General features: G+C 41.6%; 1 protein-coding gene across 1 annotated transcript in view; it reads left to right on the plus strand.

Annotated features, from left to right (window-relative positions):
- Positions 1-20,021, plus strand: part of insra (insulin receptor a) — a 50,642-nt gene that overhangs the window by 23,750 nt on the left and 6,871 nt on the right. Inside the window, exons 3-15 of the mRNA XM_083928179.1 lie at positions 3,774-4,110; positions 7,642-7,781; positions 8,950-9,094; positions 9,446-9,660; positions 10,538-10,664; positions 11,634-11,887; positions 14,576-14,743; positions 15,825-16,023; positions 16,317-16,597; positions 17,722-17,861; positions 18,835-18,994; positions 19,447-19,546; positions 19,629-19,696. Coding sequence (XP_083784305.1) covers positions 3,774-4,110; positions 7,642-7,781; positions 8,950-9,094; positions 9,446-9,660; positions 10,538-10,664; positions 11,634-11,887; positions 14,576-14,743; positions 15,825-16,023; positions 16,317-16,597; positions 17,722-17,861; positions 18,835-18,994; positions 19,447-19,546; positions 19,629-19,696 — 2,334 coding nt within the window. The remainder of the gene's footprint in view (positions 1-3,773; positions 4,111-7,641; positions 7,782-8,949; positions 9,095-9,445; positions 9,661-10,537; positions 10,665-11,633; positions 11,888-14,575; positions 14,744-15,824; positions 16,024-16,316; positions 16,598-17,721; positions 17,862-18,834; positions 18,995-19,446; positions 19,547-19,628; positions 19,697-20,021) is intronic.

The following is a 20,021-nucleotide window of genomic DNA, read 5'->3' on the forward strand; positions in this document are numbered from 1 at the left end:
TCGACTGAGCCACATTAACCTGGTTTCTCTCCCTTAAAAGGCTGCATCCACTAGTGCCGCTATTAAAAAAAACAGACATGTAACATTTGCATTGCTTCAACTGCAAAGTATTTTCATCGTCTATAATTATCTACTCAGACTGGAATAACAAAAAAACGCCCTATCACAAGTTCTGAGAATGAGTTTGGCATTTGAAATTGGAAAAGCAACTGAAGTGATGTTTTGTCTGTTGACTGATTGAACAGAGCAGCCGTTTGAGCTCTAATTGAAACCTTGAGTAGATGCAGTGTAGGGCTCAATTGATCCGTCTGTATATTCTGAAACAATCCTACACAGCCACCACTGGAATCTAATTTTACAAGAACTATTTTTATCTGGAAAGGACAGAAATAAAGGGTTGAAAAATAGCAGCATTCGAATGTTGATTTAGATTTCAAATGTCAATATTATGAATCATGCTTTGAACTAGTTGGTACAGCCCTAAATATTATATAGAGCTCTGAAATTTGAACGGAAAATACTAATTTTTTTGATTATTCACCTCAAATGCTTAATTGATTATCAACTGTTGCCTTTTAATTTTAATTTCGATCAATTGTTTCTGCTTTAATGCAGTGTTTTATATCTAAATGGGACTGTGTGGTTCCCCTACATTAGAAGTTGACCAAAATGTAGTCAACATCATTACTGGATAATAATTATAGGCCTGCTGCAACATTTATAATTCTTACTCAAAGATCCTACACATCCATTCAAAAATATACTTGAAAGATCAGCAAAGTGTCTGATATACTTACATTTTATCCTTTACTGATCAGTCATATTGTAGAAGGAGGCATCGATTGTTCAAATAGATATATTTGGATGGAAATGTTTCAGTTTTTCCTGGGCCGTTGAAGTCTGTAAAAACTGCTAATGAGTTGTGGACATGATGGGACATGATGCGTCACCCGGGGCACCAGGCTGTTCAGCACAATACGAACATAACATGATTGTCTCAGCATGAGTTTGAAACATTTATTACTGATTGCGCCACATTTCTCTCATCAAGGACTTCGGGAAAAACGGCAGCACTGCGTTCTTCCTTCTGAAAGGATTTACGTGCAAGACAAAGAAAAGTATTTAATAGGAACTGCTTGTGCTGATCTGTAGAAAAACAGCCGATTCGTAGCTGTGAAGAGACGAAAAGAGTAGAGCAGCCCCTGCCTGTTACTATGTGGCTCTTGTGTCGTTTTTTTTGTTTTTGTACATACCTCCCATTGCTTCTGTTGCTGCTATCTGACTGGCTGGGAGTGAAGAGAAAGGGACACAAAGGGTTAAACTGTGCTCCTGTCTTCCTTGGAGATGGGAGAGGCCATTTGAATGGCTAGCTTCTACAGCTAGCCAACACATTGGCTAAGGCAGAGGGTGGATGTGCTGCTGGGCCTGTGCTCCGACATGGAGCCGTGCTGCAGGATCAGGACTGTGTGTGTGTGTGTGTGTGTGTGTGTGTGTGTGTGTGTGTGTGTGTGTGTGTGTGTGTGTGTGTGTGTGTGTGTGTGTGTGTGTGTGTGTGTGTGTGTGTGTGTGTGTGTGTGTGTGTGTGTGTGTGTGTGTGTGTGTGTGTGTGTGTGTGTGTGTGTGTGTGTGTGTGTGTGTGTGTGTGTGTGTGTGTGTGTGTGTGTGTGTGTGTGTGTGTGTGTGTGTGTGTGTGTGTGTGTGTGTGTGTGTGTGTGTGTGTGTGTGTGTGTGTGTGCATTTGAGGGAAAGTTGAAGGGCAGCTTTTAAAATAAACTTAACAGACAGAAGGAAAACATAGTATTAAGAGGACATTTTTGTTTTTCAGTGTGAAAATCATCTTCAGTGGTCTTTGTAAATCCCATGGCAGAGTAGATTATTTAGACTAGCAGGCTGACATCGATAAAAGGTGGTTATATCATTTGTTTTTCTAGCACCAAGCCCCCTTTAGCTTCCCCCCTCACACTGCCATTCTCATGTTGCTACCGCCCGCCCCACACACACCCTCTTCTCAAGCTTCAAGAGCTTACCTCTGTGAATGTGAGAGGACAGGGGGTCTCGGTTGTTTTGTTCATTTAAGGGCTGACCTCATGACACTGATGAAACCAAAACGTTATGGGCGCATGCTCAACACTAGAAAGCTAGCAAAGAATAACAGACATTGATAATATTTATATAGATATTGAAATAAATCATCTCCTGAAATGGGAAGTACCCACATTTCACTTCTTGGTTTTGGTTACCGTGGCTGAATATTAGTTGAGACTTTACAGTCAGACCTGTAACCTGCCCCTTACCTTGGTGACTCATTATCCCCTCTGCTGTCAACCAGTCTTAATGTGGCTCTCAAGGATGACAAGCTTATCTCAGCAGGCAGGTCAGTCAGCTGTATTTACCTCTGAGAAGCCTCCCTCCTTCCTTGCACACTTGTACTCGCACCTCTGGTGCACATTCTCGCGTACACACACCTGCCAATCCCGAGAGTCTAATGTTATGTAACTGACTGATTTAGAGGCGCGCACACACACACATGCAGACGTATGCACAAACAGCCAACCTACAGACTTGTCTCTGTCCGTAGTTGATCGTGTTTACGTCCCCAAAAACATCACTGAACTGCAGTGTGTGAGTTGTTTGACTGTCGGGACTCTATATCTTATTTTTTTTATATCTTTTGATCACAAAGAGCTTGTGTAGGTCATGTTGCAAGAAAGAGGCCTGTGCATTAGGTTTGTTTAGCGACTTTAAATTATTTGGGCTTACTTATATATGGATGTTTATCGTGTGTCATTGTAATGATGCTACGAGATTATTTGGATATCCTAAATTGCAATACAGTTTTGTACACAAACAGCAGTTTGAGCTGTTGATTTTGGTTATTTTTGGATGAATCCATTAATGATTTAATCTATGAATGTCGGAAATTATGAAAAACGTCCATCACAATTTCCCAGAACCCAAAGTAACAACTTAATCTGCCTTGTTTTTTTCCTAATAACTAATAACCCAAAACCAAAAAGTATTACATTTTCAATGACATAAAACAAAGCAAATGTGCACATTTCAGAAGCTGGAACCAGTGATTATTTTCCATTTGATTGATAAATGATAAACCATTTGGAACAATTATTGTTTATTACATTTTTGTCAATTAATCAAGAAATAGTTTCAGCTCTAATAAACCTTTGATGTGTGATTTGCCACATCTAAACAGATGCTGTGATCTATCTAACCAAGCAAAGATGTCTTGTATGTGTCTTACTTGGAAATATTATTTGCTTCAAATGCCAGTTTATTTCCCCCAATGGCTCACTTTCACCAAGCCTTCTGGATAAGTGTCTGTCTTTTGTCAACTAGTGTTGGATTCCCGCTGTTTGTATTCAACGTCCTTTTTGTCCAGATGGCGTTCTTGGCTGCTGGCAAGTGCAGTGAGGAGGGATTTCACTCCCGCTGTCAAAGATATCTGACCATATGAGATTTCTGTGGAGTTGGAGATAAAGATAGATAGATAAATATATTCTCATTAGAAATTTCATGTCATAATTCTCCTGACCCAAAAAATTGCGATTCACAATTATCCCAGTAGTGGAAATTCACCATGATTAACTATTGTGAGTTTTTGTTGGCGATTATTCTCATCCCTAATTGTCACTGTAGATTAAAATAACCTGTGTCACTTGGGGAAGTGAATGTAGGTGTTTGAACGATGATAAACCAGTCCATAATCATTTTTATCTTTAATTTAACTTCTAATTCTAACTTCTTCTTAACTGCAGTGTGCCCAGTTCAGTGTAAACATCGAGCCTGCACCAAGGATGATCAGTGTTGCCATGACCAGTGCCTGGGTGGCTGCCTGAAGCCCCACTCGTCCAGTCACTGCGTGGCCTGCCGTGGCCTCCAGCATGAGGACAACTGTGTGGAGCACTGCCCCGAAAATCACTTCACCTACAAAGGCTGGCGCTGCGTCTCCTTCACCTTCTGCCAGGATCTCCACAACAGATGCAAGCGGGAGAAGGAGCACAGCAAGAACCCTGACTGCCACGAGTACGTCATCCACAACGGTGCCTGCATCCCTGAGTGTCCCTCCGGCTACACGACCGTCAACTCCTCCTCGTAAGTGAACACTCATGCCGCTCTGATGATCTCTCAATGGTCTCTCGATGGTCTGATGGAACACCGTGTGATCAGTGAAGCTGGCTTAATATTCTGCATGCATACACGCACAAACGCACATTCAAATACATGTCAATATTTAATCCTGGGCTTTGACATTGCTAAAAATAGAAACAATGCCTTCATTTACAAATGCATTTTCACTTACTATAAACTGATTATTATTCAAATTTAACTCCAGGTATTATGCAGTAATCAATTGATTGGTGTATTTGACCTGTACTGGTCAAAAAGATCTGTACCACAGAAGGTAGGTAGAATAAACAGCTATGCAATAAACAAAAAGTAGTCTATCTATGATCGTTTATCTTAGAAAATACAATCATACACAAAGGGTATCCTTTAGCAGTCCACTAAGATCAAATTAGACGTAATTATAAAACAGTGGACATCTCAACAACAATAACAACAATAGACCCTCATTTAAAAGAAAGAAAGGAAACAAATGCAATGTAAAATTTGAAATGATCTGCAGTTTCCTGCCTTGTCACTGTGTTTGTACTGTAGCTGGAGTGACAGTGCAGTAACTGAAGGTCCTCCTGCCGAGCTCAGACAGCGCTCTATGTATGTGCACAACCACCATTTTTTTTGCATTTGAGACCGCAGACAGCTAGGTTAAAGTGGTGCTGCACAGTAGGAAGCCTGGCATATCTACGTTTCTGATTTTAACTCTTTATCCATCGGCTACATTTTTTTTTTGTTGCTCAGACGCTGCACAAAATTGATGGTTGTTTACCAACCGCTGGTGTCTGCATTGCATAGTTCGAGCTAGGCACAGACAAGATGTGAAGTGTTTTTTCCCTTTTTTTCTATGTCTGTAATTTACAGCCTGTTGTGCGTATATCTTCATGGCTGCATCCGCACAGACTTCCCTCTCTAGAGAAGGGTGCTGTACTTGTGCTGACCTGTCAGTGACCTTTATTGCCTCCTGCTTTGAAAGCTTTATTGACCGTGACAGGACTGTTGATCACTGTGGGCGTGCCTGTGAGACACTCCTGACAGCCCTAATCATTTTGCTCACACAGAGGTTGAAAACACAGCTGGATCTTTCAAGACTTGTTGTCTTCTGTTACAACATGACTGGCTAGTTGACTGGGTGGCAGTTTAACACCAGGGGAGTAAGAGAGGCATTCAGGACAGACTGTCAGTTCCCTGAGGTGGTCGGCCTCGACTCCCTCGGACGGCTGCAAATAGATATTCCAGGCAGTCTGTCACTAACAACAAGTGATGACAAGGAAAAGTCATATGTGCTTAACCTTTATTTATCCTTAGAGGATTTGCCAAGCACCTAATCTTTGTTCGAACAGCATGCAGCTTCACATTCATGAAGTTACATACTGTACATTCATACCTGAGAGGTTTCTAGTGGGACTCTCTGAGCAGATCTAGCTCCATTGGAGCAGATGAGGGTGAAGTGCTCAAGTGCACCCTGGCCAACGTTTTGAGAGTGCTACTGATTTTCTTTCGCTGTTCAGATCCCAAGTTTTCAATCAGAAAAGGAAGGCATACACATCCAGATGTGCTCATTTGGAGAACAGAAATAATGACGAGCTGAGAAGCTCCCTTTAACGTGGTTTGTTATCAGTTCAATGACATGTACCTAAAAATCTATCAGTTAAACATTTGTCTATATTTTTTAAGCTATAAAAAGGTTGTAACTGAAACTTTGCACTAGAAAGTTGCTATTTAAGTAAATTTTTTCTGCGAAGTTCAGGGCTCTGGGTGTTCAGGGTGACACATGCCACTAAATTGATGAGGACTGGCCGATTAAATCGACCGTCCTACACCCAGAGTGACTATGACAGGCAGACATACAGCTGACAACCTCGTAGATGGGCGTGTTGAAGACACTTGAGACTTGTATATGTCCCCGGCAATGCATGCAGGCAACATATATTTTTATATAATTGTATAATTTCCTTTTGCCTTCATTGCCCAGGCCTAGCTTAAGTGAAATCAGCTCACATCTTTGAAATAATGCATAACACATTTTATTAAAAATGAATGTGCAGATTTGATCACTTCTTGCCAAGTGATAGCCTATCTAATCTAAACCTTTGAGCTACTGTTGCCCTGAGGTGAACCCTGCCAAACTCACATTTCAGCCTTTTTATTTTGACTCCCTTTCTGTTCCCCTTATGGCCCATCTCTTCTCTTTGGCACGTCTCTCTCCCGTTGCTGGCTTAAAACTAAGCTGTGGAAATGAAAGTGCTTTGTGGATAAGCGGTGTACTCCAGGGCGTTATGAGTGAAAGCGGAAAGTGCAGATGTGGCACTAGAGAGGGAAAAAGGTCAAGATAAACCAGGAGAGTTGTGAGCGAGATTAAGAAACAGTGGCCACAGCCTTCTTATTTGCAAGACATAGACCCACTTTCCAGCTATTTTATCTCTTGTGTTAGGTTTTTGAGCCTTTGTGTCATATGGTTTATGTAAGTGTTAACTTGTAATACAGACCATAATTTCTCCCGTTTTATATTTCTCATGTATTTATACTTGGATTAGACGCGCAGTGCCATGGAATCCAGACCACATAAGCTGCCACCAGCTACCATTATTTGGCATTCACAAAAGAAATGGCACATTCTTCTGCAATTGTCCTGCCAGCTTACTCAACTGCTTACTCAACTGTTACAAGGCATTCTCACCTCATAAACCAGCCAGCAGCAAAACATACTTTAACACAATTAGGACAATGGCCCAGAGCAAACCGGCCTTAACCACTCAATTTGAAACCTCCAAAAACGTTCTCTGCAGCACGTGGCCCCGCTCAGAGATATCCGTTCACTCTGCTGTGTGACTCTGAGTGGCGGCAGAGGCTGCTGTGTACTTTGGATTTTACCTCATCAAAGTTTGCCCTCGCCGCATTGTGAGTGTGGGGATTGCACAGGCGACTTTTCAGGAAATGGGTTTATATGGTTGACACACAAGGCTATGACCATATTACCTGTTATGAGAAGAGACTTGTTATGAAAACATTATGCAAGCAAGGTTGTTTAACTCTGTTGCTATGGGGAAGGATTGGGGTCAGTTCGTTTTCAGTTTATTCAAAACAAGTTTGGCAAAGTTTCACTGTTTTTTGTTTTGCATGCAGTGAAGCTAAGAACTAAAGCCGCCGTGATCAATATTTTCGCAGTAGATCACGTCACTGCTTGTTTGTGAAAGGTGTCAATTCATTTATCACCCGACTGTAGTTCTCATCAGTGCATTCAGCTGCAATAGTCAGCTGTTTTCAACATAAACCCCTCTAAAAACAGACTGTACGCTACCTGCCTAGACCCACACACCAGACGGACAAAGTTAGTGATTAGCTGGTGAACATTTAACAGATAAAGAGATATTTTAAGGCTCCATTTTCTGTGTTGAGAAGAGTCTTAAAAAAGGTGTAAAATAAACACATCTCCAACTTGTAATTTCTATCACCAACACGCATAATGTCATGTACATTTTCTTTTTTTTTGTTTTTGTTCTATAGGCTCAACTGCACTCCCTGTGCAGGGCTTTGTCCCAAGGTATGTATGGGTCTGAAAACTGTGGACTCTGTCACGGCTGCACAAGCTTTGAGAGGCTGCACTGTTCTCAATGGAAGCCTGGTCATCAACTTGCGTGGAGGAAGTGAGTATGTGTTTGTTTGGTGGTATGAGATTAAAGGAAAGAATTAGGAAATTACATCAAAAGGATGTACAGTCAAAGAAGCCAAAACATAAATGTGTATTAAAGGGATACTTTGCCAATTTTAAACCAGCCCTGTGTCATCTTGGCGTGGGCAGTGTGTGCAGATGAACATTGGCGACCCTTCATGGCGCCTGCACGGAGCTTTCCGTGGAGTGAAGCAGTGACAGTTTGGCGCTGGATCTTGGGGGACCTCCATGATGCATTTCGCATCATCCGGCAGACCTCTGCTGCGGGTGGAGCTCAGTGCACTGATTCTGCAAAGTGAAGCCAAACCCCATTCATCTGCCTACACTCAAATGACTCAGAGCTGGCTTTAAATGACCAAAACACCTCTTTAAATGAGCTAAAATGAAAAATGATGATAAAATAGGCCCTAGTTTAAAACAGGGCTGGATAAGTTAACATAACATCATCAAATAATAAGGTTATTGTGCTTCATGAATCTTGAACAGTAACATCATAACTTGCATCATCAGTGACGACTGTACCGCGATCGTCCTGCATGTTTTAGGTTTCTCTCTGCTCTAACACACCTGAGCCTAATGCTCTACTCGTTACCAAGCAGCTGAAGCTTGTCACAGCTTTGATAATCTTTAGAATTGTGTTTGTTAAAACAGTGAGAAACCTAAAACATACAGGACAGTGGCCCTCCAGGAGCAGGATTGGACACACCTGGCTTATGGGAACCCCTCAAAATGGTTCTTAATATAGACCATAATTAGGAGCTTTTGGTTCTTTATGTGGGATAAAGAATGCAAGAGCTTTATAAGAAAGGCAGTGCACTATGTGTAGATTTAAAGCATTTACAGTAACAGCTAAATATTTTATTTGGTCCTTAACACATGAACAGTTAGACACAATTAGACGTTCCTAATCGCTCTGCCTAAAGTAAAAGATAATGGCAGTACATGATTTATTAAATCATTTGAAAGTATGGCTTTTATACTTGTGGATTTCAATGTTGATGATAATTCACTTCATGCAATTATTGTTGTGTCATAACCTAAATAGGGGAAATATAACATTTACAAACTACAATTGAGAACACTGCAGAGAGCTGCCTGGGAGCTTTAATACTAAGCATGCTGTATCTTTTGGTTTTCTGTAGATAACATAGCAGCTGAACTGGAGGCCAGCCTGGGCCAGCTGGAAGAGATCACTGGCTACCTGACAGTGCGACGTTCTTATGCCCTCGTATCCCTCTCTTTTTTCCGCAAACTCCGTGTTATTCGTGGAGAAGAACAGGAAATCGGGTGAGACTCTGAGCCTCATCTCATCCTCGCCATGTCAGAGCCTCCTCCTGTAATTATGAGTTAAAAGCGGAAGGACTGACCTTTTCAAAATGTCTTTCTGTGGTAACTGTTTTTGGTTAAACGTTCCCAAATCATATATGAGGCTTCATTCAGATGAGATGGAAGACGCCTCCTAGCACATTGGGCTACACTTACAGTAAAAATGGCAAAGAATAGTCATATAGTGCAAATTGTAGGTGAACCGCATTGAAATGCTTGTGTATTGATGTTACTCTTTAATAATACGCTCAGTTCAATTTCATATGAATGATGAAAATTGTGTTTCATGCAATCTTGTATGTTAATTTCCAGGAATTACTCATTCTATGCCCTGGACAACCAGAACCTGCGGCAACTCTGGGACTGGTCCAAACACAAGCTGACCATTCTGCAGGGACGCATGTTTTTCCATTACAACTCCAAACTCTGCATGTCTGAGATTCGCAAGATGGAGGAGGTGACTGGGACCAAAGAGCGGCAAGTCAAGAACGACATCGCCTCAAAGACCAACGGGGACCAGGCCTCATGTAAGAACCTCTGCTCTGAAGATATGTCAGTTGTTGCAGGAGGTACTATGGCAACAGGAAACACAAGAGTCAGCCTTTGATATAGAGGCAAACAGTCATAATTATTGTTATGATGGTCATTTCCTGTCCCTCTATGTTTGCAAATGTCTTCTTGCAGACCTTTTACTGACACAGATTAACTCGGAACAATCAACAGAGCAAAGCATCAATAGTTGTTAGCGTGGTAACACAGGGATACAGCCGTTGTCTCATCCATCGTCTTTTCCTATGTCTCATCTCAGATATTTTAAGAAACATATTTTAGTGCACTGTTGAGCTGTGAAAGGAGAATGTTTGCTCTGGTTTTGGATCAACTGTTTTCAGCATGGCAGCCAGGTCACAGACTTTATCATTTTACAGCTTCATATTTAATCAGCGCTGCCTAGTTTAATCTGAGACTGCCGGTTCGCGGCCGAATAGCGACAGTTGACCTTTTTGCAACCATAGCAACATTACCCAGGAACTAAGAACCTTTTGAGGAATTCACTGCGTTTCAACCGCATGGACAAGGGACTGAATTACTAATGTTTTCTCCCTAAGTTCTACGCTCTTCTGCAGATAAAAGTGGGCTAAAGGAACCTTTTAGTCTCTTGAAAAGTTAAGAGACAGGGTGAAGGGAGGAGTTCACTGTGCTTCTATATAGATTAAGACAAGTGGATAATCTCTTTCATATGTATTCGGGTAAATGGAATTGCGCGGGACATCAGGATATTTTATACTAAACCAAGAAATGCAGATGTTTCTTCACTGATATCTCCCTAAAACAGAGTTTAAAAACCTGGTTATTAGTAATTTTTCTGCGGTTTGTTGCTTTTAACTGATTCATTTCTCTTCTCAGGTGAGAACCATGTGTTGAAGTTTACCCAGATTCGAACCATGAGCGATAAAATAATGGTCAAGTGGGAACCCTTCTGGCCTCCAGACTTCAGAGACCTGCTGGGCTTCATGGTGCTCTACAAAGAAGCGTAAGGATATCTACAGCCATCAGTCACAATCAGACTTGGATCTCTGCCAGACAGATACTGTTTTCAGCTGCTTAAGTACTTTAGAGATAGAAAGATGAATAGAGACTGTTAGTTCTAGTGGCTATTTGGTAATTTAATTTACTGTGTGTTCTCTCCGGGTTCTCCGGCTTCCTCCCACAGTCCAAAGACATGCACGTGTTAGGTTAATTGAGTACTCTAAATTGCCAATAGGTGTGAATGGTTGTCTGTCTATGTTTGTCTCTATGTGCCCTGTAATAGGGTGTACCCCGCCTCACGTCATGTCAGCTAGGATCAGCTCCAGCCCCCCCGCGACCCCGTTAGGGACAAGCGGTTGATGATGATGGATAATGATGATGATGACAGACTTATTTAAAACCCTTTCAGAGAAATCGTATTAACTATATAACACAGTAACATAGGAAAACAATGCGGCTTTTAATCATGACACCAAACTGACTGAGAAGTAATGTGAGGAAGGATTTTGAATTCTACACCATATATGGAAAATGTGTGCATGAAGTTTAGGCGGTTTGCTGTCTCCAAATGCAACTGCATTAACGTCTCCATGAAAACAAATATTTAGTCACCTGTTGGTTTCAAAGACACCACAAATGAACAAAACAGTATGTGGGTTGCTTTTGAGTTTATTTGTATGAGAATAGTTCTCATTTGTTTAAATCTAATATTTGTGAGAAAGTGGCAGCGCCTCAAAGTACTAAAATCTGAAAAAATATCCTGACACAACCTCCCTCTGAACAGGCATCATTTAAGGGTCTCAGTGATATTTAGTAAGGCTATTTTCCTTTACTGGCTGCTCAGATTAATCCGATGATAAATTGCTATGAAACATCAAACTGAAACACATTTCCTTTCTCAACTGGAATACAGGTTAGGCCTACATATAACATTTCTTTTCTCACATACTGTTATTGTTTTGCCCCACAATAGACCTTTCCAGAACGTAACCGAATTTGACGGGCAGGACGCCTGCGGCTCCAACAGCTGGGTGATTGCTGACGTGGACCCTCCTCGTCGAGCCACAGAGGGGGACAAAGAGCAGTTTGAGCCGGGTCATCTCATCCTGCCACTGAAGCCCTGGACGCAGTACGCCATAATGGTGAAAACCCAGCTCTCAGCCTCTGACGAGCACCAGGTCCACGGTGCCAAGAGCGAGATCATCTATGTTCGCACCAACGCCACAAGTAAGACTGATTGAGATGTTTGTTGTTCACTGGTTCTTTATTTTTTTTTAAATATCCCCTTGATGTCGGCTCTGGATGAAATATTTATACAGAGTTGGAATCACTCTCAACAACCTGACACTTAATGTGTAGCCTTTATCAATGCGTCTGATTTTGTTTCACCAGTCGTATCAAAAGTGGTCGTGTTTATAAAATGCGGTGGAAGCACAAGGCATAACCCTCAAACCAAAGCCTTACAGGTTTCTAAAAGTGGAGGTTATGGGAAACTCCAGGTTCCGGGTCGTTAAATTACTGTACAGGAAAAGACCTTTTTCTTCTCCCGTGCCAGAATTGAACTATTTTTAGGGTTGTCTTGAGTCCTCGTTTCTTGGGGTGTTACAATCATTGACTGGTGGACTCAGTGTTGTGTCTGGCAGTCTGGCAGCTGCCAAAATGTCCTTGGCACAAGAACAGGGAAGAGGAAGACAGATGGCACGATCTGCCTGGGGTGCCACCGAACAACAGGCTGCTACCTCATGCAAGGTGTCTGCATCAGGAGGTTACGCAGCGATCATAAATCTCTTCCTTACTACTTAATTGTACTCTGCCGCCCACAGTGTGTTGTGTACAGTTCGAGTTTGTCGCGGTCATGACGGTCTGTATAACCGGCTTCCAGTTACACAATGTGCTCTTCCTTCCTGATAAACCGCATCAAACATATCTCTCACTCACACGAAACAAGCTTCCAACAGAGGTGCATCACTCAGTCAGCCAGCCAGCCATGTCAAGGGAGGGTTGTTTTCTATCCGCCTGGCAACCGCTCCAGGGCTCCTGGTCTGTGTCATATCTAACCAGCATACCTCGTCAGAGGGTCAAAGCTGTCATTACAAATAAACTGTTGCTGGTGAAACTTAGTCTGACAATGTGGTCGGACCAGTGTGTTGCACCCACATCATGAAACAGGTACGACGTAAACACACTGTGACAATGAAGCGCGAGTCTTTGTGTCTCCTTAGGGTTCAGTCTGACGTCCCAGACCACCACTTCTTCCTCCTCACACTCTTCTTTTGAAGTACAAATGTCAACACTTCGTTCAATGATATTTTTACCTTCTCAGAACTTCTAATCCACAATTCATACGTCTCCTGAAAAGACGGCTCACCAGTCAGATATATGGTGATGCCATTCAGTGCTCCTGCCACATGCAGCTGGTAACCTCACAAAACACATTTAGATGCATAATCGGATAAAAGGATCAATCGATCTCGAAACGATTATGTAGCTGCCAAATATATTTTTAACTGCATTTAATTCTCACCAACAACTAGCACTTGGTGCCAAAGTCCCGCATCCGGCTTTTGCAAATCACACACTGACTCGTGTTTATTATACCTTCTGCGTTAGTGCTGCTTATCTTTGTTCACTAAGTAGGATTGAATTAGGAATAGAAAAATATTTATCACATTGCAGTTTGTTTTGCAACTTGAATACCGGTTAAATAAACATTGTCTACAAATTACAACTGATGTATTAATTAATAATTAAGGCACTTTGAAATTAATCTAAAATAAGGATAAGAAAACATCTATTTTGAATTACAATGTCAAATTGATCATTGTAAGACATGTTTAAAAAAATTAGCAGGAATAATTTTGAAATGTATTTTCTCACAGCAGAATTTTTGAGATATTCAAAATACCACACCTGCCAAGACTACTGAAAACTAGAAGTGAAACTAAACATGTAAACCACAGGTTAACACTTAGAAATGTACCAAAGATGAACTACACACTGAAATCAAGACCTACAACAATAGAGCCAAAAACTGACATAAATGGTAAATGCAAATATCTTCCAAAATGATAAATATTACAACAAACAAAACAAGGCTCTCTCTCTGTCCAGAGTGCAGAAAGTACTACAAAAAATGCATATTTTTCATTTTCTTCTTCTCCTGTCTACATTAACTTGTAAAATGTGGACATCCATCACTCATTTTGATCACTCAGGTCTACAAGAGCAAAACATATACATCAAGTTGTGTATTCAACAAAATTTAAACCTACAAATTAAATCCCAGAGCAGGCAGCTGTTGGTCACAGAACCCACACCCTGCCAGTAAGTGTGTTTCATTAGTTATACTGTAACACGAAATGCAAATTAGATTGAAACAGCACTGCTCCTCTGCTGTCTTTAAATAATTCCTGATGATTCATTTGTAGAAATGAGCACATTTTGACACAAATGTATCGGGGGTTTTCAAGATCTTGCTCTTAGATTTGCCTGAATGCCTTTAGGTCTAAAAGTTGTTTACTGTAGGGAAGTAATGAACAATAAAAGACCTTTTTAAAAAATAACAATGTGGTTGAGGCACATAAAATATTCTTTATTTACGTAGCTGTGCAATCAGCTCATGGTTTGGTATACTTCAGTGCTTCATCAGGGTCGTTTAAGTGCCTCAGCTGACGTTTGTCATCTGAGTGGGACATTTATGTGACATGAGTACATATACCCGGATCTAAATAATTCAATATTTTATTCATAATGGCACTTATTTTTTAATTGCTTCAACATGTGCGCTTCGTTACTCACTTGAACTGTATTTCTACGATGTGTTTGTGTGTAAAGCACAAGCTGCCCTTCAGAGACAAATGAAGGGACTAAGGGGTAAACGAACATAAGCATTAACTGTTTCTGTGATCTCCACAGAACCTTCAGTCCCGCTGGACCCCATTTCCTCGTCCAACTCTTCCTCCCAGATCATCCTCAAGTGGAAATCTCCCAACGACCCCAACGGCAACATCACGCACTACCTGGTCTTCTGCCAGCGCCAGCCTGAAGCCAGCGAGCTCTACAAGTTTGACTACTGTCAGAAGGGTGAGCCACACTTCTGTGTTTGTGGTTTTGTGTATGAGAGCTAGAGAGAGAGAGAGAGAGAGAATGTCTTTAACCATCTTTACATTTGTACAAGAGCTCCTCTCAAAAGCTTCCATACAAGTTGCTCCTGTCTGCTCCCAGGACACTGATGACTTTGTGATCTGATTCTCCTTGATGGGTAATTCATATCAAGAATTGATTTTTGATTTTCTCCACATCGACCCACATAATATACAAACTAGCTATTAATTAACCAGACACCCAATACAAACAAGCTTAACCCAGTAATCTTGATTGATATTTGGCTCATGTACATTAAACATCATTAAGTCTGACATAACTCTGTCACATTTCCCAAAAAGCTTTCCTTAGCTGAAGCCCTGGCAGAATTCATTGAAATCAACAAAACAGGATTTTAAAAAAAATGCTCAAATGACAACAGCAATATGTATAAGACACAGTGTTCTTGGTGTCTCAGCAGGATGGATAGAAAAGTGCATCAGAAATCATCTCGGGGAACAGTTTTATCTTTGAGCGCATTTGAAGCATAGTGACCCCTTTTTTAATGTATCCATTGTCCATCTACTCTGTAGCCACTAAGCAAGTTAAGCTGAATCTTTTGTTTGACTGGTATTATGTAGCTTGAACTATGTGACATCCGGTGCAGGTTCAGGATTTTCCTCTCACTGCGGCTTGGGTTCAGGCCAAGTTTAACCATTTTTCTTGGTTGAGTTATTCATGTCACAGCCTGACCTATGCGGATGCCCTGCCATCAGTGCCCTTCAATGTTAGCACAACCAAGCCCAAACTTTCATCTTTTGAACTCCCATAACTCCCACACATCCAGGGAGATTGGAGTCTGCAGGGCGGTTGTGTCAATGGTAATTTATCTCCACTAGAGAGGGTGATGACCAGAGGATGTCTATGACAGACATGCCCTCCAGACGTACGTGTTTGTGTGCGTGTGTGCGTGTGTGCGTGTGTGTGTGCGTGTGCCTGCCAAACTGAGTTATGCATCTGTGTTTATCACACCAGTCATCCCATTCTGTCTGACTGTGTTTCCTTTTTTTCATTTCACCAGGGATGAAGTTGCCTTCACGAGTGCCCACTCAGGTGGACAGTGACGAGGAGCAAAAGTGGAATCAAACAGAGGAGCAGGGCCCAGGGACACGATGTTGCGCCTGCCCCAAAACCGACAAGGAGCTCAAGAAGGAGAAAGAGGACTCTGAGTACCGCAAAACCTTTGAGAATTACCTTCACAATGAAGTCTTTGAGATCAAGTAAGACAACTGACATCTGAGTTGTTCTTTTAAGAGTTAAATGTAAGATAACTATAGTGTTTCTTATCTTTATTCATGAGCGTTTTCCTCAAGAGAAATTGTTTTTTTAAGGTTTGAGTCAAGTAGGATTAAATCAAAAAGGCATTTGTTTTCTTTGTCAAAGCAGTATAAATATATCATTAAACTGTTACATGTTGCTTCTTTTCTAATGCTAAATTTCTAATGCTGTTTTTCAAATTTGATGTCTTTTGTGCATTATATAAATCACTTAAAACTTGCCTTGCCTTGTTTAGGCGCTCAAGACAGCGGCGCTCTGTTATGGGAATCGCCAACCGAACTCATCCCTTCCCCACCACCGCCTCCAGCCTGCCTCAGGGCACAGACGTCCCAGAGGAAGACGAAACCTTTGAAAGCACAAAGACTGTGGTCACAGTTCACGCCAAGGAGTCCACTGTCATCTCCGGCCTGCGCCACTTCACCAGCTACCAGATTGAAGTCCACGCCTGCAACCACCCAACTGACCCGGCCCGCTGCAGCATGGCAGCGTACGTCAGTGCCCGGACTATGCCTGAAGGTGAGACTGTAGGTGTTGTAAAAATAGCAGTTCTCACTGAGGTTCATTACAGCTTTTCGCATTAATACCATGCCTTCCAAAGAACAAAGAAATGAAGTTACTGTCAACTTCTATGGATAGAGCAGTGACATGGAAAAAAAGAATAAGCTGCATTAACAGAGATCCATTGTTTTAAAAAATGACAAGCACTCATAACAACACAGGAACTCCTCACAGGAAAAGGCAGACCTTTGATTTAAGTCCTCTGCACAACGCCAAACTGACCTGCGAGCTGACCTTCACTTCGAAGGAGATGATGAGACACAGCCCGATCCCATTTTAACATTGCATATTTATATATAAAATATAAGTGAACATGGGAATATAAGCAGGTTATTCAATGGGTCTGTGTAATAAAATCACCATCTGGAAATCACCTAGAAATGTTGTTGATTTGAATCTACTGTAGCGCTCAACATCATCTCTCTATCAGGCTTTTCCTCATGTGAGCTCAATCTTGGTAAAGAAAGAAAGAAACTAATCTTAAAGATTCTGTTTGTTTGGTATCAAACATTGTTTATTTTGGCAGCCCCTTTGATTCTGTAGCGTTAATTACTGAGATGTTTTTGCACTGTGATTTGTAGTTCCTCAAATCCTTTGTAAAAAAAACAATGCAATCAGGCAGTCAAACTACCTGAAAAACAGTAACTGCGTTGAAAAACCGTACATCTCCAGAGGCCATGCCATGCTGCACAAGAGGGCCTTACCAAAAAGTCCAACTTACATCACAAATTTTTACTCAAATAACAATTCCGGCTCTCTTCTCATCCTATCAAATCAAAGTCCACTGCTTTACACTTTACTTTACACATTGCATGGCTTTACGTTCTCATCCCTGCATGGAGCTGGAGCGAACCATAGAGGTGCTGTTCTTCCTACACGTATACAAAATAGGCTTTACTATGTGGTTATTTAATATAGGCTATCTATTGAATTATGAGAAAAACTGATTGTGATACATATCTTATTGTAATGTGATATTACCCATATTTGGGATAAAAGAGTTCATATCGCCATATCGATATGGCCATATCGCCCAGCCCTAGTTATGATTCATAAAAACCATTTGACTCTGTTCTCTGCAGACAAAGCTGATGACATCGGAGGTCCCATCAATTACGAGGTGACAGAAAATTCAGTGCACATCACGTGGCAGGAACCGGTGGCCCCTAATGGTATGATCATCCTGTACGAGGTCAACTACCAGAGACTGGGAGACACTGAGGTAAAATAAAAAAACAACAGCACACTCTCACACGCACACGCACACTCACACTCACACACGCACACGCTTACTCACACACACGCACACACACACACACATTCATACACACACTCACACATTCATACACACACTCACACACACACACACACACACATCTGTCATGCTTTTACTGCTTTAGTGTCTGCAGCGATTTGAGTGGTTGGATCACTGGGTACATGAGTTCACTGGAAGTTCACCACAACACATAAACATCATGCACTCAATCTCACTCAGAAAGCACTTTATGTATTTCCCGTTCTCATTAAACACAATCGCTCGAGCTACTGATGAAAGACATTTAACAGAGAGGTAAATTAAATGAATCCATCTTAACACTACCCGTGCAGCACAGGCAAATACTCGAGGCAATACTTACTTAACTAGTTTTTTTAAAATTTCCCTTGTGGTCTCATTAATGTGTTAACGAAGAACTAATTTTAGGGTTTTAGTTGCTATGGAAACAGGTCTACAAAACATCTGGCTGATGATGCAGACTTTAATTTGCGGAAAAAAATATGCTTCCACAGCAGAAGCATAAAACACATGAAACAGTATCCTTTACACTTTTTAATTTAAACGTGTAAAATTATGAAGCCACCGTTTGGACTTGTACTTACATAGCACCTTTCTAGGCTTCTGACTCCTCAAGGCCCTTTTCCACAACTTGTCATATTCACACAGACATTCACACTGATGCAGAGGCTATCTGCCCATCATCTAATCTAATCTTTCAAACCACATTCACACATCCATGTGATGCAATTTGGGTTCGGTGTCTTGCCCAAGGACACTTTAACATGCAAGGATCCAACCGCCGATCTTTCAAATGGAGGACGACCTACTCGACATCTGAGGCACAGCCGCCCGTTTGTCATGTGATGCTCGTTTCTCATTCGTTGGCCACTGCCTGAACTTCAGCATTGTTCTTCTGCAGGAGCTGCACTACTGCGTGTCGCGGAACATGTACAAAATAACGCGTGGCTGCAAGCTGAAAGTGATGCATCCTGGGAACTACACGGTGAGGATCCGGGCCACGTCGCTGGCTGGGAACGGATCCTGGACTGAGCCCACATACTTTTACGTCCAGGATGCAAGTAAGTCTCCATCTGCCATGTAGGTGAACCGATACGGCCCCACATACTGTTTTTTAACAGGTTGTAATAAAATGAAAAAAATGAGACAGCAGCTCGTTTAAAGTGTTTTACAGCTCTGAGCAACTCCTCTATTTCCTTTGTGCAATGATAGATTAGTGTTCATCAAAAATTCACTGTATTTAATACGAATATTGTCCTGTTTTGATTATACTGTAATTTTGTCACTATCATATGTCGTCTTATCTATATAGGGATCAGCTCCTGTCAAAAATCGCCTCAAATGACTCGGTCCTCTTTTATCAAAAGATGCTGCCATTTTTACCTTAAGCAGATTTTCTTCACTTAGCCTGATATTGATCCTAGCTTCAGTTTAATGTGTGGGTTTCATTAGAGCTTGTTTTTGGTTCTTCACCTGAAATGTGACTCACTGCCTGGCTGGATGTTTTGAACAGGCGACCCTCTCTACGTAGTGAGGATCGTCATCGGACCGGTCATCTGCTTCGTCCTGCTGCTGTTTGTGGCCGCTGGAGGATACGTCATGTTCAAGAAGAAGTACGCATCCTGTCACACACTTTCTTAGTATGCCATATTTTGTCCGTAATATCATTAAATTCTTTTCTCTTTTTCATTCTAGTCAAACTCAAGGGCCTAGTGGTCCCATCTACGCCTCTTCAAACCCAGAGTATCTCAGTGCTAATGACGGTGAGCAAAGGGTTTAAGCCATTTGATCAATAATAAAGCTGAACTGTAGTTTTAACTTAAGATGAATTTAAGGGATTTAGTCGCTTTACTCCAAAATATATAATGTACACTGAAGATCAAAATTCAATCTTCAGTCTTTCCCCAATCCTACGCCGAACTCTCCCCACAGATCCTCGCCCTGTTCAGCAATGAACTGGCGGGCAACACCAACTGTAGCGTTGAACCGATTCCCCACTGAGAGTCTTTGCATAATCCTGTCCTTCATCCTTCTCGTGCACTTGTTTTACGTGGACCGGCCTTTTTGAGGGACTTAAATGAATCTGTG

Source organism: Echiichthys vipera, assembly GCF_963691815.1.
Source record: "Echiichthys vipera genome assembly, chromosome: 15".
NCBI classification, from domain to species: Eukaryota; Metazoa; Chordata; class Actinopteri; order Perciformes; family Trachinidae; genus Echiichthys; species Echiichthys vipera.